This window comes from Cololabis saira, chromosome 24, assembly GCF_033807715.1.
Source record: "Cololabis saira isolate AMF1-May2022 chromosome 24, fColSai1.1, whole genome shotgun sequence".
Classification (NCBI taxonomy): Eukaryota; Metazoa; Chordata; class Actinopteri; order Beloniformes; family Belonidae; genus Cololabis; species Cololabis saira.
The window spans coordinates 26,498,164-26,521,873 of NC_084610.1; the positions used below are offsets into that span (position 1 = coordinate 26,498,164).

The 23,710-nt window shown below is 47.4% G+C and overlaps 1 protein-coding gene across 5 annotated transcripts in view; it reads right to left on the minus strand.

The window, feature by feature from the left end:
* LOC133425372 (NACHT, LRR and PYD domains-containing protein 12-like) overlaps window positions 1–23,710 on the minus strand; it is a 72,135-nt gene that overhangs the window by 15,832 nt on the left and 32,593 nt on the right. For 3 of the 5 annotated variants that reach the window (XM_061716209.1, XM_061716206.1, XM_061716208.1), the window contains 3 exons: window positions 22,975–23,148; window positions 18,543–18,716; window positions 16,352–16,528 (listed from right to left, as the gene is read on the minus strand). The exons of 1 other annotated variant lie outside the window; for it this stretch is intronic. In XM_061716209.1, the coding sequence (XP_061572193.1) occupies window positions 16,352–16,528; window positions 18,543–18,716; window positions 22,975–23,148 (525 nt within the window). The remainder of the gene's footprint in view (window positions 1–16,351; window positions 16,529–18,542; window positions 18,717–22,974; window positions 23,149–23,710) is intronic. One more of the 5 variants, XM_061716210.1, reaches the window with a different exon arrangement.

Below are 23,710 nucleotides of genomic sequence, written 5' to 3' on the forward strand. Positions count from 1 at the left end.
CTAACTAGACAAAATTCCCGGGAAATTTTGAAGTGCCACGGACTACTGCCGGATGATCGCGGGGCTTATTTGCACCCATGAAGGTCAAGGACTCGATACAGATTCCAATGACACCACCCATGACTCTCTATGTCAAACCATTCAAAAGTTATTACAGAAAATATAGAACCGCTAACTGAACCGCTAACGGGATTGCTAACGGGATCGCTAACGGGACCGCTAACGGGACCGCTAACCGAGCCGCTAACGGGATCGCTAACCGAGCCGCTAACAACCGCTAACGGAACCGCTAACGGGACCGCTAACGGGACCGCTAACGGAACCGCTAACGGGACCGCTAACGGGATCGCTAACGGGACCGCTAACGGGATCGCTAACGGGATCGCTAACGGGACCGCTAACCGAGCCGCTAATGGGATCGCTAACGGGACCGCTAACAACCGCTAACAGAACCGCTAACGGGACCGCTAACAGAACCGCTAACAGAACCGCTAACGGGATCGCTAACAACCGCTAGCGGAACCGCTAACGGGACCGCTAATGGGATTGCTAACGGGACCGCTAACGGGGTCGCTAACTGGACCGCTAACGGGATCGCTAACTGGACTGCTAACGGTACTGCTAACGGGATCGCTAACGGAATCGCTAACTGAATCGCTAACGGGACCGCTAACCGAGCCGCTAACGGGATTGCTAACCGAGCCGCTAATGGGATCGCTAACGGGACCGCTAACAACCGCTAACGGAACCGCTAACAGGACCGCTAACAGAACCGCTAACAGAACCGCTAACGGGACCGCTAACGGGATCGCTAACTGGACCGCTAACGGGATCGCTAACTGGACCGCTAACGGGACTGCTAACGGGATCGCTAACGGAATCGCTAACTGAACCGCTAACGGGACCGCTAACGGGATCGCTAACAACCGCTAGCGGAACCGCTAACGGGACCACTAACGGGGTCGCTAACTGGACCGCTAACGGGATCGCTAACTGGACCGCTAACGGGACCGCTAACGGGACCGCTAACGGGATCGCTAACGGAATCGCTAACGGGACCGCTAACCGAGCCGCTAACGGGATCGCTAACCAAGCCGCTAACGGGATCGCTAACGGGATCGCTAACAACCGCTAACGGGACCGCTAACGGGATTGCTAACGGGACCGCTAACGGGGTCGCTAACTGGACCGCTAACGGGATCGCTAACTGGACCGCTAACGGGACCGCTAACGGGATCGCTAACAGGACCGCTAACAGAACCGCTAACGGGACCGCTAACACCAATAACACTACCATCCCATAATAAACACCTACCATCCCATAATAACCCTAACATCCCATAATAACACTAACATCCTATAAAAACACCTGCCATCCCATAATAACACTAACATCCTATAAAAACACCTGCCATCCCATAATAACACTAACATCCTATAAAAACACCTGACATCCCATAATAACACTAACATCCTATAAAAACACCTGACATCCCATAATAACACTAACATCCTATAAAAACACCTGACATCCCATAATAACACTAACATCCTCCAAAAACACCTGACATCCCATAATAACACCTATCGTGTGTGTGTGTGTGTGTGTGTGTGTGTGTGTGTGTGTGTGTGTGTGTGTGTGTGTGTGTGTGTGTGTGTGTGTGTGTTCATCTAAGGTTAAAAGGTCAGGGTTCAGATTTCTCCATTTTCCAGGTTATACTATGAAGTCTGTACTGAGTGAGTCATGTGACCAGTTCTGGGTCAGTCTAATCAGTCAACAGCTGAGCTCTGGTTGCTAGGGGCAACAAGAACCTGATACAGAGGGAGCGGGAATGACTCAGCTGGATTTTTGGTTGTGACAAACCTGAAATCACTCCACTTTGCGCTCAAACCGTAGCTCTTAGCAGAAAAACGAAAACATTTTGAGAAACAGAGAACCTACCAGATTATCTAAATGTTATTTTCATACAGATATTCCTTAAAATGTGTTAGTAACGGCAATTTGAAAACAAAAATGAGATTTTTTTTAAGAAAACTTCATTTAACATGGGAGTCAATGAAGAGAGAGACAGGAACTGGCGTGTCTGTTGGCTCCCCCGTTAAAATTTTGTGCACACCACGCCTGTCAAAGTCACATTTTATAAATCACAACACCTATGTCTATATTCTGACCAAAAATTATCTGTCTACCTTTTACGGTTTGGCCGTGACCTCGAGTTACAAATAAGAAATCATGTTTTTTTTTCAGTGTAACTACACTCTAGCAAACTGACTCCCGTGCTCTAGATTTGAAAAAAAGTGATTTCCAGTCCTCGCTTGAGGGCTCATATCTTGAAAAGTGTACATTTTAGGAAAAAACTGTTTCGGGTTTGGAGAGAGAAGAGAAGTTTTCCTCCGTTTTGAAGTTTGAATGACGTTTCTACGTGCAAGTATGAGAAAGATACGTGACTCAGAAAAAAGGTGATTTTTTTTTTTTTTTAACCTCCTCCCACCCAAAGTGTGAAATGCTGCCCCATACAAATACATGGGAAAATCTCCCCATTAGTTTGGAAATTTGGAAATGTTTTTGCACTTCGTGCAAAAACTATTCGTGCCATCGTTCTGAAAATCCACAGGACTGTAGTTAAATTCAGGGCCTACAACTTTCTAAATCGGTTCAGAATTTTTCGAGTAACGGTGTGCGAGTGGTGAGGCCCCAAACTTCACGCAATGCGTTCCGGATGGGGCAAAAAGCGCACGTTTGTGCACGTTGCGCAAAAACGTGCACGCCAATCGCTAATAAAAGTCATACCCATCGATTCCCGATTAAGGCGCACGTTTCTACGTTTTTACTTTTCGCGTTTTCTCAAAGCTGTAGGAGGAGTAGCCGGACAAAGTTTTTACGGAAGAATATATAAATAACTAGACAAAATTCCCGGGAAATTTTGAAGTGCCACGGACTACTGCCGGATGATCGCGGGGCTTATTTGCACCCATGAAGGTCAAGGACTCGATACAGATTCCAATGACACCACCCATGACTCTCTATGTCAAACCATTCAAAAGTTATTACAGAAAATATAGAACCGCTAACTGAACCGCTAACGGGATCGCTAACGGGATCGCTAACGGGACCGCTAACGGGACCGCTAACCGAGCCGCTAACGGGATCGCTAACCGAGCCGCTAACAACCGCTAACGGAACCGCTAACGGGACCGCTAATGGGATCGCTAACGGAACCGCTAACGGGACCGCTAACGGGACCGCTAACGGGATCGCTAACGGGACCGCTAACCGAGCCGCTAATGGGATCGCTAACGGGACCGCTAACAACCGCTAACAGAACCGCTAACGGGACCGCTAACAGAACCGCTAACAGAACCGCTAACGGGATCGCTAACAACCGCTAGCGGAACCGCTAACGGGACCGCTAATGGGATTGCTAACGGGACCGCTAACGGGGTCGCTAACTGGACCGCTAACGGGATCGCTAACTGGACAGCTAACGGTACCGCTAACGGGATCGCTAACGGAATCGCTAACTGAACCGCTAACGGGACCGCTAACCGAGCCGCTAACGGGATTGCTAACCGAGCCGCTAATGGGATCGCTAACGGGACCGCTAACAACCGCTAACGGAACCGCTAACAGGACCGCTAACAGAACCGCTAACAGAACCGCTAACGGGACCGCTAACGGGATCGCTAACAACTGCTAACGGGACCGCTAACGGGGTCGCTAACTGGACCGCTAACGGGATCGCTAACTGGACCGCTAACGGGACCGCTAACGGGATCGCTAACGGGATCGCTAACGGGATCGCTAACGGGATCGCTAACGGGATCGCTAACGGGACCGCTAACCGAGCCGCTAATGGGATCGCTAACGGGACCGCTAACAACCGCTAACAGAACCGCTAACGGGACCGCTAACAGAACCGCTAACAGAACCGCTAACGGGATCGCTAACAACCGCTAGCGGAACTGCTAATGGGACCGCTAATGGGATTGCTAACGGGACCGCTAACGGGGTCGCTAACTGGACCGCTAACGGGATCGCTAACTGGACCGCTAACGGTACCGCTAATGGGATCGCTAACGGAATCGCTAACTGAACCGCTAACGGGACCGCTAACCGAGCCGCTAACGGGATTGCTAACCGAGCCGCTAATGGGATCGCTAACGGGACCGCTAACAACCGCTAACGGAACCGCTAACAGGACCGCTAACGGGACCGCTAACGGGATCGCTAACAACCGCTAGCGGAACCGCTAACGGGACCGCTAACGGGGTCGCTAACTGGACCGCTAATGGGATCGCTAACTGGACCGCTAACGGGATCGCTAACGGAATCGCTAACTGAACCGCTAACGGGACCGCTAACGGGATCGCTAACAACCGCTAGCGGAACCGCTAACGGGACCGCTAACGGGGTCGCTAACTGGACCGCTAACGGGACCGCTAACGGGACCGCTAACCGAGCCGCTAACGGGATCGCTAACCAAGCCGCTAACGGGATCGCTAACGGGATCGCTAACAACCGCTAACGGGACCGCTAACGGGATTGCTAACGGGACCGCTAACGGGGTCGCTAACTGGACCGCTAACGGGATCGCTAACTGGACCGCTAACGGGACCGCTAACGGGATCGCTAACAGGACCGCTAACAGAACCGCTAACGGGACCGCTAACACCAATAACACTACCATCCCATAATAAACACCTACCATCCCATAATAACACTAACATCCCATAATAACACTAACATCCTATAAAAACACCTGCCATCCCATAATAACACTAACATCCTATAAAAACAACTGACATCCCATAATAACACTAACATCCTATAAAAACACCTGTCATCCCATAATAACACTAACATCCTATAAAAACACCTGTCATCCCATAATAACACTAACATCCTATAAAAACACCTGTCATCCCATAATAACACTAACATCCTATAAAAACACCTGACATCCCATAATAACACTAACATCCTATAAAAACACCTGACATCCCATAATAACACCTATCGTGTGTGTGTGTGTGTGTGTGTGTGTGTGTGTGTGTGTGTGTGTGTGTGTGTGTTCATCTAAGGTTAAAAGGTCAGGGTTCAGATTTCTCCATTTTCCAGGTTATACTATGAATTCTGTACTGAGTGAGTCATGTGACCAGTTCTGGGTCAGTCTAATCAGTCAACAGCTGAGCTCTGGTTGCTAGGGGCAACAAGAACCTGATACAGAGGGAGCGGGAATGACTCAGCTGGATTTTTGGTTGTGACAAACCTGAAATCACTCCACTTTGCGCTCAAACCGTAGCTCTTAGCAGAAAAACGAAAACATTTTGAGAAACAGAGAACCTACCAGATTATCTAAATGTTATTTTCATACAGATATTCCTTAAAATGTGTTAGTAACGGCAATTCGAAAACAAAAATGAGATTTTTTTTTAAGAAAACTTCATTTAACATGGGAGTCAATGAAGAGAGAGACAGGAACTGGCGTGTCTGTTGGCTCCCCCGTTAAAATTTTGTGCACACCACGCCTGTCAAAGTCACATTTTATAAATCACAACACCTATGTCTATATTCTGACCAAAAATTATCTGTCTACCTTTTACGGTTTGGCCGTGAACTCGAGTTACAAATAAGAAATCATGTTTTTTTTTCAGTGTAACTACACTCTAGCAAACTGACTCCCGTGCTCTAGATTTGAAAAAAAGTGATTTCCAGTCCTCGCTTGAGGGCTCATATCTTGAAAAGTGTACATTTTAGGAAAAAACTGTCCGGGGTTTAGAGAGAGAAGAGAAGTTTTCCTCCGTTTTGAAGTTTGAATGACGTTTCTACGTGCAAGTATGAGAAAGATACGTGACTCAGAAAAAAGGTGATTTTTTTTTTTTTTTAACCTCCTCCCACCCAAAGTGTGAAATGCTGCCCCATACAAATACATGGGAAAATCTCCCCATTAGTTTGGAAATTTGGAAATGTTTTTGCACTTCGTGCAAAAACTATTCGTGCCATCGTTCTGAAAATCCACAGGACTGTAGTTAAATTCAGGGCCTACAACTTTCTAAATCGGTTCAGAATTTTTCGAGTAACGGTGTGCGAGTGGTGAGGCCCCAAACTTCACGCAATGCGTTCCGGATGGGGCAAAAAGCGCACGTTTGTGCACGTTGCGCAAAAACGTGCACGCCAATCGCTAATAAAAGTCATACCCATCGATTCCCGATTAAGGCGCACGTTTCTACGTTTTTACTTTTCGCGTTTTCTCAAAGCTGTAGGAGGAGTAGCCGGACAAAGTTTTTACGGAAGAATATATAAATAACTAGACAAAATTCCCGGGAAATTTTGAAGTGCCACGGACTACTGCCGGATGATCGCGGGGCTTATTTGCACCCATGAAGGTCAAGGACTCGATACAGATTCCAATGACACCACCCATGACTCTCTATGTCAAACCATTCAAAAGTTATTACAGAAAATATAGAACCGCTAACTGAACCGCTAACGGGATCGCTAACGGGATCGCTAACGGGACCGCTAACGGGGCCGCTAACCGAGCCGCTAACGGGATCGCTAACCGAGCCGCTAACAACCGCTAACGGAACCGCTAACGGGACCGCTAACGGAACCGCTAACGGGACCGCTAACGGGACCGCTAACGGGACCGCTAACGGGACCGCTAACGGGACCGCTAACGGGATCGCTAACGGGATCGCTAACGGGATCGCTAACGGGATCGCTAACGGGACCGCTAACCGAGCCGCTAATGGGATCGCTAACGGGACCGCTAACAACCGCTAACAGAACCGCTAACGGGACCGCTAACAGAACCGCTAACAGAACCGCTAACGGGATCGCTAACAACCGCTAGCGGAACCGCTAACGGGACCGCTAATGGGATTGCTAACGGGACCGCTAACGGGGTCGCTAACTGGACCGCTAACGGGATCGCTAACTGGACTGCTAACGGTACTGCTAACGGGATCGCTAACGGAATCGCTAACTGAACCGCTAACGGGACCGCTAACCGAGCCGCTAACGGGATTGCTAACCGAGCCGCTAATGGGATCGCTAACGGGACCGCTAACAACCGCTAACGGAACCGCTAACAGGACCGCTAACAGAACCGCTAACAGAACCGCTAACGGGGCCGCTAACGGGATCGCTAACGGGATCGCTAACAACCGCTAGCGGAACCGCTAACGGGACCGCTAACGGGGTCGCTAACTGGACCGCTAACGGGATCGCTAACTGGACTGCTAACGGGACCGCTAACGGGACCGCTAACGGGATCGCTAACGGAATCGCTAACTGAACCGCTAACGGGACCGCTAACGGGATCGCTAACAACCGCTAGCGGAACCGCTAACGGGACCGCTAACGGGGTCGCTAACTGGACCGCTAACGGGATCGCTAACTGGACCGCTAACGGGACCGCTAACGGGACCGCTAACGGGATCGCTAACGGAATCGCTAACTGAACCGCTAACGGGACCGCTAACGGGATCGCTAACAACCGCTAGCGGAACCGCTAACGGGACCGCTAACGGGGTCGCTAACTGGACCGCTAACGGGATCGCTAACTGGACCGCTAACGGGACCGCTAACGGGATCGCTCACGGAATCGCTAACTGAACCGCTATCGGGACCGCTAACCGAGCCGCTAACGGGATCGCTAACCAAGCCGCTAACGGGATCGCTAACGGGATCGCTAACAACCGCTAACGGGACCGCTAACGGGGTCGCTAACTGGACCGCTAACGGGGTCGCTAACTGGACCGCTAACGGGATCGCTAACTGGACCGCTAACGGGACCGCTAACGGGATCGCTAACAGGACCGCTAACAGAACCGCTAACGGGACCGCTAACACCAATAACACTACCATCCCATAATAAACACCTACCATCCCATAATAACACTAACATCCCATAATAACACTAACATCCTATAAAAACACCTGCCATCCCATAATAACACTAACATCCTATAAAAACACCTGACATCCCATAATAACACTAACATCCTATAAAAACACCTGTCATCCCATAATAACACTAACATCCTATAAAAACACCTGACATCCCATAATAACACTAACATCCTATAAAAACACCTGACATCCCATAATAACACCTATCGTGTGTGTGTGTGTGTGTGTGTGTGTGTGTGTGTGTGTGTGTGTGTGTGTGTGTGTGTGTGTGTGTGTGTGTGTGTGTGTGTGTTCATCTAAGGTTAAAAGGTCAGGGTTCAGATTTCTCCATTTTCCAGGTTATACTATGAATTCTGTACTGAGTGAGTCATGTGACCAGTTCTGGGTCAGTCTAATCAGTCAACAGCTGAGCTGTGGTTGCTAGGGGCAACAAGAACCTGATACAGAGGGAGCGGGAATGACTCAGCTGGATTTTTGGTTGTGACAAACCTGAAATCACTCCACTTTGCGCTCAAACCGTAGCTCTTAGCAGAAAAACGAAAACATTTTGAGAAACAGAGAACCTACCAGATTATCTAAATGTTATTTTCATACAGATATTCCTTAAAATGTGTTAGTAACGGCAATTCGAAAACAAAAATGAGATTTTTTTTAAGAAAACTTCATTTAACATGGGAGTCAATGAAGAGAGAGACAGGAACTGGCGTGTCTGTTGGCTCCCCCGTTAAAATTTTGTGCACACCACGCCTGTCAAAGTCACATTTTATAAATCACAACACCTATGTCTATATTCTGACCAAAAATGATCTGTCTACCTTTTACGGTTTGGCCGTGACCTCGAGTTACAAATAAGAAATCATGTTTTTTTTTCAGTGTAACTACACTCTAGCAAACTGACTCCCGTGCTCTAGATTTGAAAAAAAGTGATTTCCAGTCCTCGCTTGAGGGCTCATATCTTGAAAAGTGTACATTTTAGGAAAAAACTGTTTCGGGTTTGGAGAGAGAAGAGAAGTTTTCCTCCGTTTTGAAGTTTGAATGACGTTTCTACGTGCAAGTATGAGAAAGATACGTGACTCAGAAAAAAGGTGAATTTTGTCTTTTTTCTCGACATTTTCCCATCCGCTTTGAATGGCGCCATAGGAATACATAGGGAAAATGAGCTCCCCATTAGTTTGGAAATTTGGAAATGTTTTTGCACTTCGTGCAAAAACTATTCGTGCCATCGTTCTGAAAATCCACAGGACTGTAGTTAAATTCAGGGCCTACAACTTTCTAAATCGGTTCATAATTTTTCGAGTAACGGTGTGCGAGTGGTGAGGCCCCAAAGTTCACGCAATGCGTTCCGGATGGGGCAAAAAGCGCACGTTTGTGCACGTTGCGCAAAAACGTGCACGCCAATCGCTAATAAAAGTCATACCCATCGATTCCCGATTAAGGCGCACGTTTCTACGTTTTTACTTTTCGCGTTTTCTCAAAGCTGTAGGAGGAGTAGCCGGACAAAGTTTTTACGGAAGAATATATAATAAATAATAAATAAGCCTGAGCAATAGTATGAGTGCCTCGTGCTGCGCACGAGGCACTCCTCCTCCATTGAGCTTGCGCAGCTCAATGGAGGAGGCGTGCCACGTGGCGCAGCCGTGGCACTAATAATAAGCCTGAGCAATAGTATGAGTGCCTCGTGCTGCGCACGAGGCACTCCTCCTCCATTGAGCTTGCGCAGCTCAATGGAGGAGGCGTGCCACGTGGCGCAGCCGTGGCACTAACTAGACAAAATTCCCGGGAAATTTTGAAGTGCCACGGACTACTGCCGGATGATCGCGGGGCTTATTTGCACCCATGAAGGTCAAGGACTCGATACAGATTCCAATGACACCACCCATGACTCTCTATGTCAAACCATTCAAAAGTTATTACAGAAAATATAGAACCGCTAACTGAACCGCTAACGGGATTGCTAACGGGATCGCTAACGGGACCGCTAACGGGACCGCTAACCGAGCCGCTAACGGGATCGCTAACCGAGCCGCTAACAACCGCTAACGGAACCGCTAACGGGACCGCTAACGGGACCGCTAACGGAACCGCTAACGGGACCGCTAACGGGATCGCTAACGGGACCGCTAACGGGATCGCTAACGGGATCGCTAACGGGACCGCTAACCGAGCCGCTAATGGGATCGCTAACGGGACCGCTAACAACCGCTAACAGAACCGCTAACGGGACCGCTAACAGAACCGCTAACAGAACCGCTAACGGGATCGCTAACAACCGCTAGCGGAACCGCTAACGGGACCGCTAATGGGATTGCTAACGGGACCGCTAACGGGGTCGCTAACTGGACCGCTAACGGGATCGCTAACTGGACTGCTAACGGTACTGCTAACGGGATCGCTAACGGAATCGCTAACTGAATCGCTAACGGGACCGCTAACCGAGCCGCTAACGGGATTGCTAACCGAGCCGCTAATGGGATCGCTAACGGGACCGCTAACAACCGCTAACGGAACCGCTAACAGGACCGCTAACAGAACCGCTAACAGAACCGCTAACGGGACCGCTAACGGGATCGCTAACTGGACCGCTAACGGGATCGCTAACTGGACCGCTAACGGGACTGCTAACGGGATCGCTAACGGAATCGCTAACTGAACCGCTAACGGGACCGCTAACGGGATCGCTAACAACCGCTAGCGGAACCGCTAACGGGACCACTAACGGGGTCGCTAACTGGACCGCTAACGGGATCGCTAACTGGACCGCTAACGGGACCGCTAACGGGACCGCTAACGGGATCGCTAACGGAATCGCTAACGGGACCGCTAACCGAGCCGCTAACGGGATCGCTAACCAAGCCGCTAACGGGATCGCTAACGGGATCGCTAACAACCGCTAACGGGACCGCTAACGGGATTGCTAACGGGACCGCTAACGGGGTCGCTAACTGGACCGCTAACGGGATCGCTAACTGGACCGCTAACGGGACCGCTAACGGGATCGCTAACAGGACCGCTAACAGAACCGCTAACGGGACCGCTAACACCAATAACACTACCATCCCATAATAAACACCTACCATCCCATAATAACCCTAACATCCCATAATAACACTAACATCCTATAAAAACACCTGCCATCCCATAATAACACTAACATCCTATAAAAACACCTGCCATCCCATAATAACACTAACATCCTATAAAAACACCTGACATCCCATAATAACACTAACATCCTATAAAAACACCTGTCATCCCATAATAACACTAACATCCTATAAAAACACCTGACATCCCATAATAACACTAACATCCTCCAAAAACACCTGACATCCCATAATAACACCTATCGTGTGTGTGTGTGTGTGTGTGTGTGTGTGTGTGTGTGTGTGTGTGTGTGTGTGTGTGTGTGTGTGTGTGTTCATCTAAGGTTAAAAGGTCAGGGTTCAGATTTCTCCATTTTCCAGGTTATACTATGAAGTCTGTACTGAGTGAGTCATGTGACCAGTTCTGGGTCAGTCTAATCAGTCAACAGCTGAGCTCTGGTTGCTAGGGGCAACAAGAACCTGATACAGAGGGAGCGGGAATGACTCAGCTGGATTTTTGGTTGTGACAAACCTGAAATCACTCCACTTTGCGCTCAAACCGTAGCTCTTAGCAGAAAAACGAAAACATTTTGAGAAACAGAGAACCTACCAGATTATCTAAATGTTATTTTCATACAGATATTCCTTAAAATGTGTTAGTAACGGCAATTTGAAAACAAAAATGAGATTTTTTTTAAGAAAACTTCATTTAACATGGGAGTCAATGAAGAGAGAGACAGGAACTGGCGTGTCTGTTGGCTCCCCCGTTAAAATTTTGTGCACACCACGCCTGTCAAAGTCACATTTTATAAATCACAACACCTATGTCTATATTCTGACCAAAAATTATCTGTCTACCTTTTACGGTTTGGCCGTGACCTCGAGTTACAAATAAGAAATCATGTTTTTTTTTCAGTGTAACTACACTCTAGCAAACTGACTCCCGTGCTCTAGATTTGAAAAAAAGTGATTTCCAGTCCTCGCTTGAGGGCTCATATCTTGAAAAGTGTACATTTTAGGAAAAAACTGTTTCGGGTTTGGAGAGAGAAGAGAAGTTTTCCTCCGTTTTGAAGTTTGAATGACGTTTCTACGTGCAAGTATGAGAAAGATACGTGACTCAGAAAAAAGGTGATTTTTTTTTTTTTTTAACCTCCTCCCACCCAAAGTGTGAAATGCTGCCCCATACAAATACATGGGAAAATCTCCCCATTAGTTTGGAAATTTGGAAATGTTTTTGCACTTCGTGCAAAAACTATTCGTGCCATCGTTCTGAAAATCCACAGGACTGTAGTTAAATTCAGGGCCTACAACTTTCTAAATCGGTTCAGAATTTTTCGAGTAACGGTGTGCGAGTGGTGAGGCCCCAAACTTCACGCAATGCGTTCCGGATGGGGCAAAAAGCGCACGTTTGTGCACGTTGCGCAAAAACGTGCACGCCAATCGCTAATAAAAGTCATACCCATCGATTCCCGATTAAGGCGCACGTTTCTACGTTTTTACTTTTCGCGTTTTCTCAAAGCTGTAGGAGGAGTAGCCGGACAAAGTTTTTACGGAAGAATATATAAATAACTAGACAAAATTCCCGGGAAATTTTGAAGTGCCACGGACTACTGCCGGATGATCGCGGGGCTTATTTGCACCCATGAAGGTCAAGGACTCGATACAGATTCCAATGACACCACCCATGACTCTCTATGTCAAACCATTCAAAAGTTATTACAGAAAATATAGAACCGCTAACTGAACCGCTAACGGGATCGCTAACGGGATTGCTAACGGGACCGCTAACGGGACCGCTAACCGAGCCGCTAACGGGATCGCTAACTGAGCCGCTAACAACCGCTAACGGAACCGCTAACGGGACCGCTAATGGGATCGCTAACGGGACCGCTAACGGGACCGCTAACGGGATCGCTAACGGGATCGCTAACGGGATCGCTAACGGGATCGCTAACGGGATCGCTAACGGGATCGCTAACGGGATCGCTAACGGGACCGCTAACCGAGCCGCTAATGGGATCGCTAACGGGACCGCTAACAACCGCTAACAGAACCGCTAACAGAACCGCTAACAGGATCGCTAACAACCGCTAGCGGAACCGCTAACGGGACCGCTAATGGGATTGCTAACGGGACCGCTAACGGGGTCGCTAACTGGACCGCTAACGGGATCGCTAACTGGACCGCTAACGGTACCGCTAACGGGATCGCTAACGGAATCGCTAACTGAACCGCTAACGGGACCGCTAACCGAGCCGCTAACGGGATTGCTAACCGAGCCGCTAATGGGATCGCTAACGGGACCGCTAACAACCGCTAACGGAACCGCTAACAGGACCGCTAACAGAACCGCTAACAGAACCGCTAACGGGACCGCTAACGGGATCGCTAACAACCGCTAGCGGAACCGCTAACGGGACCGCTAACGGGACCGCTAACGGGGTCGCTAACTGGACCGCTAACGGGATCGCTAACTGGACCGCTAACGGGACCGCTAACGGGATCGCTAACGGAATCGCTAACTGAACCGCTAACGGGACCGCTAACGGGATCGCTAACAACCGCTAGCGGAACCGCTAACGGGACCGCTAACGGGGTCGCTAACTGGACCGCTAACGGGACCGCTAACGGGATCGCTAACGGAATCGCTAACTGAACCGCTAACGGGACCGCTAACGGGATCGCTAACAACCGCTAGCGGAACCGCTAACTGGACCGCTAACGGGATCGCTAACTGGACCGCTAACGGGACAGCTAACGGGACCGCTAACGGGATCGCTAACGGAATCGCTAACTGAACCGCTAACGGGACCGCTAACCGAGCCGCTAACGGGATCGCTAACCAAGCCGCTAACGGGATCGCTAACGGGATCGCTAACAACCGCTAACGGGACCGCTAACGGGACCGCTAACGGGATTGCTAACGGGACCGCTAACGGGGTCGCTAACGGGGTCGCTAACTGGACCGCTAACGGGATCGCTAACTGGACCGCTAACGGGACCGCTAACGGGATCGCTAACAGGACCGCTAACAGAACCGCTAACGGGACCGCTAACACCAATAACACTACCATCCCATAATAAACACCTACCATCCCATAATAACACTAACATCCCATAATAACACTAACATCCTATAAAAACACCTGCCATCCCATAATAACACTAACATCCTATAAAAACACCTGCCATCCCATAATAACACTAACATCCTATAAAAACACCTGACATCCCATAATAACACTAACATCCTATAAAAACACCTGTCATCCCATAATAACACTAACATCCTATAAAAACACCTGACATCCCATAATAACACTAACATCCTATAAAAACACCTTACATCCCATAATAACACCTATCGTGTGTGTGTGTGTGTGTGTGTGTGTGTGTGTGTGTGTGTGTGTGTGTGTGTGTGTGTGTGTGTGTTCATCTAAGGTTAAAAGGTCAGGGTTCAGATTTCTCCATTTTCCAGGTTATACTATGAAGTCTGTACTGAGTGAGTCATGTGACCAGTTCTGGGTCAGTCTAATCAGTCAACAGCTGAGCTCTGGTTGCTAGGGGCAACAAGAACCTGATACAGAGGGAGCGGGAATGACTCAGCTGGATTTTTGGTTGTGACAAACCTGAAATCCCTCCACTTTGCGCTCAAACCGTAGCTCTTAGCAGAAAAACGAAAACATTTTGAGAAACAGAGAACCTACCAGATTATCTAAATGTTATTTTCATACAGATATTCCTTAAAATGTGTTAGTAACGGCAATTCGAAAACAAAAATGAGATTTTTTTTAAGAAAACTTCATTTAACATGGGAGTCAATGAAGAGAGAGACAGGAATTGGCGTGTCTGTTGGCTCCTCCGTTAAAATTTTGTGCACACCACGCCTGTCAAAGTCACATTTTATGAATCACAACACCTATGTCTATATTCTGACCAAAAATTATCTGTCTACCTTTTACGGTTTGCCCGTGAGCTCGAGTTACAAATAAGAAATCATGTTTTTTTTTCAGTGTAACTACACTCTAGCAAACTGACTCCCGTGCTCTAGATTTGAAAAAAAGTGATTTCCAGTCCTCGCTTGAGGGCTCATATCTTGAAAAGTGTACATTTTAGGAAAAAACAGTCCGGGGTTTGGAGAGAGAAGAGAAGTTTTCCTCCGTTTTGAAGTTTGAATGACGTTTCTACGTCCAAGTATGAGAAAGATACGTGACTCGGAAAAAAGGTGAATTTTGTCTTTTTTTTCTCAACATTTTCCCATCCGCTTATAATGGCACCATTGAAATGCATGGGAAAATCTTCCCCATTAGTTTGGAAATTTGGAAATGTTTTTGCACTTCGTGCAAAAACTATTCGTGCCATCGTTCTGAAAATCCACAGGACTGTAGTTAAATTCAGGGCCTACAACTTTCTAAATCGGTTCAGAATTTTTCGAGTAACGGTGTGCGAGTGGTGAGGCCCCAAACTTCACGCAATGCGTTCCGGATGGGGCAAAAAGCGCACGTTTGTGCACGTTGCGCAAAAACGTGCACGCCAATCGCTAATAAAAGTCATACCCATCGATTCCCGATTAAGGCGCACGTTTCTACGTTTTTACTTTTCGCGTTTTCTCAAAGCTGTAGGAGGAGTAGCCGGACAAAGTTTTTACGGAAGAATATATAAATAATAATAAGCCTGAGCAATAGTATGAGTGCCTCGTGCTGCGCACGAGGCACTCCTCCTCCATTGAGCTTGCGCAGCTCAATGGAGGAGGCGTGCCACGTGGCGCAGCCGTGGCACTAATAATAAGCCTGAGCAATAGTATGAGTGCCTCGTGCTGCGCACGAGGCACTCCTCCTCCATTGAGCTTGCGCAGCTCAATGGAGGAGGCGTGCCACGTGGCGCAGCCGTGGCACTAATAATAAGCCTGAGCAATAGTAAGAGTGCCTCGTGCTGCGCACGAGGCACTCCTCCTCCATTGCGAAGCTCAATGGAGGAGGAGTGCCACGTGGCGCAGCCGTGGCACTAAATATCACATTTCTACTATTAACTATTGAAATATTAGATCAAATGTATTTTTCTTTTTTCTAGTTAATACTTGTTTGTTCAGATGTTTTATTCCAAGTTCAGACACATCTCTGGTTCTTCAGTTGTTCCTGTCTGACACATTCAGATGTTTAGTTTTTATGTCATGAATCAGAAGAGGAAGTTTAAGGAGAAACAAACTGTTGGAGGATTAAAGCAGAGAAGAAGAAACCAGAGCAGTCAGATGGTCAGTGTGGATCAGCAGATCAGCCTGATGTTTGCAGGTTAGTGTCAACACAACTTTCACATCACATTCATCTGAACACACAACTAAAACATGTCTGACCCCAGAGTCTCCAGTCTGCAGTCTGGACTCTCCAGGAAACCACACAGATGTTCCACTCCTGAATCCTGCAGGTTCTTGTTCCCACTCAGGTCCAGAAGTTTCAGATGGGAGGGGTTGGACTTCAGAGCTGAGACCAGAGAAGAACAGCTGATCTCTGACAGACCGCACCTCCACAACCTGAATAACGAAGAAACATGTTGATGACTTTTAATCACAGACTGCAGTTTAAACTTCAACTCCAACTTTTAGAGTTTCACTTCAAATGCAACCAAACATCTTTTCCAGGAGAAAAGAAAGAAATAACACTTCTGGACATGTTTAATTAAATTAAGTATACTTAATTAACCTCTAAAGGGACCTGATACAGTCGGAGCAGGATTAATTAAAATGATGTTTTCTGAGAGCAGAAGGATAAGATACTAAAATACTTTATTTTTACTCACGTGTCATTTATAATTTGACTTCACTTGCAAACACCTAATAATTCTGTTAAAACTGAGTTCATCAATAAATGTCTTACTTTGAGTGAAAGATAAGAATGATGGAATTCTGTATATTTATCAGACTAATTCAACAAATTCTGAAGTCTGAGTGAAACTAAACATCAGGTGGTTCTGTATCACTTGCACTTGAAAAGTCTTTGGTTGAACAACTAATGAGCTGCTTGATTAAAGGACATTTCTGAATGAAACCCACACGGGTGGATCTAAGACACTTCCTGTCAGGATGATGACTCTGACGCTCCACCTGTAGTGCAGAATAACAAGCAGGACTTCTTCCTCCTGCTGCTCCGTCTGATCAGTCAGCTGTCACTGATCAATCAATCATTTCATCAACACTTGTTCATCATCTTCTGTGTGTTTGTTTCCTCATCTTCATCATCGACATTTACAGATAAATTACAATTCAGCATCATCATCATCATCAGCATCATCATCATCATCATCATCTTACAGGCTCCACATAGATGAGAATTAGAAACGTGATGGCAGCTTTATTTCACTTTTCTTACTTCAACACACGTGTATTTATATTTAGTTTCACGCTCTGAAAACCATAAAAAGACATTATTTGTTGAACCTTATGTCTTGTTGTCACCTGGATGAAATGATCTTAACAGACTTATTAAGATATGATAGTAAAAACCTAGAAAAAGATGTTTTCCTTGTTCAGTTTTATATTTGGTAAACTTTCTGTTATATCTGTTATTCAGTAAATGAGCTCTACAGCTCATATGTTGGACGACTACACATTCAGTCTGTCCACTGTTGTCTGTCAGACTCTCTGAGTTTATTAACAGCGTCTGGAGGACATTTCTGAACGTATCAGCTGTTTAAGCTCCTGGTACGTTTCCATTAGAAGCTGTTGTTCACTCGGTGAAACATCAGCAACACTCGTCCTCCATTTGTGAACCAGGACATCTGGGACCGACCTCACGGTCTGCTTAAGACAGACGTCAACGTGCACGTACCAGGATTAGTTCAACCTGGCTTCACAGAGCTGCACCTCCTCATCCTGGATCGTCTTCCTGCAGTGGAATCATCCAGGATGAACTCAGGAGGAGATGTCAAGCCTTTCTCACACATCCTGGACTTCTTCTTTCTACTTTCATGCAACAAACCTCCCAACTGTCCCAGAAAAACTACACCAAGATGATCAACCATGAAACTAATCCAACCGTGGAAAACATTTGAAAAAGCAGCAGAGAAAAGCAGCTGGAGATGAAATCTGGAATACAATATGTAATCCTGGATCAATCTGGGAACTTTATATTCAGTTGGTTTCTTAAAAGACCTGAAGATCAAGATATAATTGACATTTTTCTGAATAGAATACTAATTATAAACATCACATTTCTTGTATTACCTATTTAAATATTAGAACAAATGTATTTTTCTAATTTCCCAGTTAATACTTGTTTGTTCAGATGTTTTATTCCAAGTTCAGACACATCTCTGGTTCTTCAGTTGTTCCTGTCTGACACATTCAGATGTTTAGTTTTTATGTCATAAATCAGAAGAGGATGTTTAAGGAGAAACAAACTGTTGGAGGACTAAAGCAGAGAAGAAGAAACCAGAGCAGTCAGATGGTCAGTGTGGATCAGCAGGAGATCGGCCTGATGTCTGCAGGTTAGTGTCAACACAACTTTCACATCACATTCATCTGAACACACAACTAAAACATGTCTTACTCCAGATTCTCCAGTCTGCAGTCTGGACTCTCCAGGAAACCACACAGATGTTTCACTCCTGAATCCTGCAGGTTGTTCTTGCTCAGGTCCAGATGTTTCAGATGGGAGGGGTTGGACTTCAGAGCTGAGACCAGAGAAGAACAGCTGATCTCTGACAGACCGCACCTCCTCAACCTGAATAACGAAGAAACATGTTGATGACTTTTAATCACAGACTGCAGTTTAAACTTCAACTCCAACTTTTAGAGTTTCACTTCAAATGCAACCAAACATCTCTTCCAGGAGAAAAGAGAGAAATAATACTTCTGGACATGTTTTATTAAATTAAGTATACTTAATTAACCTCTAAAGGGACCTGATACAGTCGGAGCAGGATTAATTAAAATTATGTTTTCTGAGAGCAGAAGGATAAGACATTAAAATACTTTATTTTTAGTCACTGTCAAGGTTGACATTCCCCCCTGCCTTGAGTTTCTGTCTTGCCCCGCCTGTGCCCCATCTGCCCTGATTGTGTCTGCACCTGTGTCTCATCATGTCTCGTTATCCCCTCAGTATATCTTGTCTTGTCATTCCTTTGTGCCTTCGGTCCGTACTGTGTCTTCCTCCATGTCTTCTCGTACCTTTTTCATGATCCTGGTTTTTTGTTAATCCTGCTCTGCAGCGCCTTGTTTTGCCTTTTGGTAAATAAACCCCTTGTTTTTTTGAGAACTCCTGCCTCCAGCCTCCCTCTGTCTCCTGCACTTGGGTCCTAGAAAACCAAACCATGACAGAACGGACCGACCAGGTGGACCCAGCGGGAGACTACCTCACCATTTTGAACTTCCTCTGCCGTGAAGCGGGTAAAAACGTGCGCTGGTCCGAGGATGAGTATTGTGACCCCTTTTGGGGAACACGCCTGGCTCTGGGTGGGCCCAGGAGCCTGCAGAGGCAACGGCAACGGCGTCAGCCCCAGCCTGTTCCGGCTCCAGCTCCTGCACCTCCCCATGTTCCTGTGGTGGTCCCAGACGCACCTCCCCATGTTCCTGTGGTGGTCCCAGACGCACCTCCCCATGTTCCTGTGGTGGTCCCGGATGCACCTCCCCATGTTCCTGTGGTGGTCCCGGATGCACCTCCCCATGTTCCTGTGGTGGTCCCGGATGCACCTCCCCACGTTCCTGTGGTGGTCCCGGACGCATCAGCCCCTCCTCCGGTGATGGTTTCGGACCCCCCTCAGCCGGCTCCGAGGACCTGTGTCCCCCCCCAGCCGGCTCCGAGGACTCGTGTCCTCCCCCAGCCGGCTCCGAGGACTCGTGTCCCCCCCCAGCCGGCTCCGAGGACTCGTGTCCCCCCCCCCCCCAGCCGGCTCCGAGGACTCGTGTCCCCCCCCCCCCCAGCCGGCTCCGAGGACTCGTGTCCCCCCCAGCCGGCTCTGAGGACCCGTGTCCCCCCCCAGCCCGCCCTGGATGTGGACTCTGGGGACATCTGGGATCTGTCCCTTGAGGGGGGGCCGGTGCCCCTCGAGGGGGGGCCAGCGCCACAGACCCGGGCTCCCCCACAGCCGGCGCCCCGGACCCGGGTACCCCCGCAGCCATGTCACGTTCCAGAGCCATGTCACGTTCCAGAGCCATGTCACGTTCCAGAGCCATGTCACGTTCCAGAGCCATGTCACGTTCCAGAGCCATGTCACGTTCCAGAGCCATGTCACGCTCCAGAGCCATGTCACGCTCCAGAGCCATGTCACGCTCCAGAGCCATGTCACGCTCCAGAGCCATGTCACGCTCCAGAGCCATGTCACGCTCCAGAGCCATGTCACGCTCCAGAGCCATGTCACGCTCCAGAGCCATGTCACGTTCCAGAGCCATGTCACATTCCCGTCACGCCAAGCCCCACGCCAAGCCCCACGCCAAGCCCCACGCCAAGCCCCACGCCAAGCCCCACGCCAAGCCCCACGCCAAGCCCCACGCCGAGACCCGCGTCAAGACCCAGGCCTAGGCCTCGTGGGCGGCCCCCGGAGCTGTCTCGCCGGTCTGGTCGGCCTCGTGGACGTCCCCCCGAGTGTTCTCGCCGGTCTGCCCGGCTTCGTAGGCGACCCCCGGAGCTGTCTCGCCGGTCTGGTCGGCCTCGTGGACGTCCCCCAGAGTGTTCTCGCCGGTCTGCCCGGCTTCGTGGGCGACCCCCGGAGCTGTCTTGCAGGTCTGCACAGTCCCCAGGACGGCCCCCGGAACGTTGGCCGTGTGTTGGCCTGGGCCCTCCTCCAGGCCCCCTCCACCCGCCCTGGGTGGTAGGCCGAGTGGGACATCTGGGATCTGTCCCTTGAGGGGGGGGTTCTGTCACGGTTGACATTCCCCCCTGCCTTCAGTTTCTGTCTTGCCCCGCCTGTGTCCCATCTGCCCTGATTGTGTCTGCACCTGTGTCTCGTTATCCCCTCAGTATATCTTGTCTTGTCATTCCTTTGTGCCTTCGGTCCGTACTGTGTCTTCCTCCATGTCTCCTCGTACCTTTTTCATGATCCTGGTTTTTTGTTAATCCTGCTCTGCAGCGCCTTGTTTTGCCTTTTGGTAAATAAACCCCTTGTTTTTTTTAGAACTACTGCCTCCAGCCTCCCTCTGTCTCCTGCACTTGGGTCCTAGAAAACCAAACCATGACAGTCACGTGTCCTTTATAATTTGACTTCACTTGCAAACACCTAATAATTCTGTTAAAACTGAGTTCATCAATAAATGTCTTACTTTGAGTGAAAGAGAAGAATGATTGAATTCTGTATATTTATCAGACTAATTCAACAAATTCTGAAGTCTGAGTGAAACTAAACATCAGGTGGTTCTGTATCGCTTGCACTTGAAAAGTCTTTGGTTGAACAACTAATGAGCTGCTTGATTAAAGGACATTTCTGAATGAAACCCACACGGGTGGATCTAAGACACACTTCCTGTCAGGATGATGACTCTGACGCTCCACCTGTAGTGCAGAATAACAAGCAGGACTTCTTCCTCCTGCTGCTCCGTCTGATCAGTCAGCTGTCACTGATCAATCAATCATTTCATCAACACTTGTTCATCATCTTCTGTGTGTTTGTTTCCTCATCTTCATCAACATTTACAGATACATTACAATTCAGCATCATCATCATCATCATCATCATCATCTTACAGGCTCCACATAGATGAGATTTAGAAACGTGATGGCAGCTTTATTTCACTTTTCTTACTTCAACACACGTGTATTTATATTTAGTTTTACACTCTGAAAACTATTAGAAGACATTATTTGTTGCACCTTATGTCTTGCTGTCACCTGGATGAAATGATCTTAACAGACTTATTAAGACATGATTGTAAAAACCTAGAAAAATATGTTTTGCATATTCAGAGTTATATATTTGCTAAACTTGTATTTGTTGAACTGAAATTTAACAGTAGTCAAAGGAAGCCAACGTTGGTTTGACTGATTTCAGCCACAGTAAGAAGTTATTCAGTAAATGAGCTCTACAGCTCATATGTTGGACGAATACACATTCAGTCTGTCCACTGTTGTCTGTCAGACTCTCTGAGTTTATTAACAGCGTCTGGAGGACATTTCTGAACGTATCAGCTGTTTAAGCTCCTCGTACGTTTCCATTAGAAGCTGTTGTTCACTCGGTGAAACATCTGCAACACTCGTCCTCCATTTGTGAACCAGGACATCTGGGACCGACCTCACGGTCTGCTTAAGACAGACGTCAACGTGCACGTACCAGGATTAGTTCAACCTGGCTTCACATAGCTGCACCTCCTCATCCTGGATCGTCTTCCTGCAGCGGAATCATCCAGGATCAACTCAGGAGGAGATGTTAAGCCTTTCTCACACATCCTGGACTTCTTCTTTCTACTTTCATGCAACAAACCTCCCAACTGTCCCAGAAACACTACACCAAGATGATCAACCATGAAACTAATCCAACCGTGGAAAACATTTGAAAAAGCAGCAGAGAAAAGCAGCTGGAGATGAAATCTGGAATACAATATGTAATCCTGGATCAATCTGGGAACTTTATATTCAGTTGTTTTTTTAAAACACCTGAAGATCAAGATATAATTGACATTTTTCTGAATAGAATACTAATTATAAATATCACTTTTCTTGTATTACCTATGTAAGTATTAGAACAAATGTATTTTTCTAATTTCCCAGTTAATACTTGTTTGTTCAGATGTTTTATTCCAAGTTCAGACACATCTCTGGTTCTTCAGTTGTTCCTGTCTGACACCTTCAGATGTTTAGTTTTTATGTCATTAATCAGAAGAGGAAGTTTAAGGAGAAACAAACTGTTGGAGGACTAAAGCAGAGAAGAAGAAACCAGAGCAGTCAGATGGTCAGTGTGGATCAGCAGGAGATCAGCCTGATGTCTGCAGGTTAGTGTCAACACAACTTTCACATCACATTCATCTGAACACAAAACTAAAACATGTCTGACCTCAGAGCCTCCAGTCTGCAGTCTGGACTCTCCAGGAAACCACACAGATGTTTCACTCCTGAATCCTGCAGGTTGTTCCAGTCCAGGTCCAGATGTTTCAGATGGGAGGGGTTGGACTTCAGAGCTGAGACCAGAGAAGAACAGCTGATCTCTGACAGACCGCACCTCCTCAACCTGAATAACGAAGAAACATGTTGATGACTTTTAATCACAGACTGCAGTTTAAACTTCAACTCCAACTTTTAGAGTTTCACTTCAAATGCAACCAAACATCTCTTCCAGGAGAAAATAAAGAAATAACACTTCTGGACATGTTTAATTAAATTAAGTATACTTAATTAACCTCTAAAGGGACCTGATACAGTCGGAGCAGGATTAATTAAAATGATGTTTTCTGAGAGCAGAAGGATAAGATACTAAAATACTTTATTTTTAGTGACGTGTCATTTATAATTTGACTTCACTTGCAAACACCTAATAATTCTGTTAAAACTGAGTTCATCAATAAATGTCTTACTTTTAGTGAAAGAGAAGAATGATTGAATTCTGTATATTTATGCGACTAATTCAACAAATTCTGAAGTCTGAGTGAAACTAAACATCAGCTGGTTCTGTATCGCTTGCACTTGAAAAGTCTTTGGTTGAACAACTAATGAGCTGCTTGATTAAAGGACATTTCTGAATGAAACCCACACGGGTGGATCTAAGACACTTCCTGTCAGGATGATGACTCTGA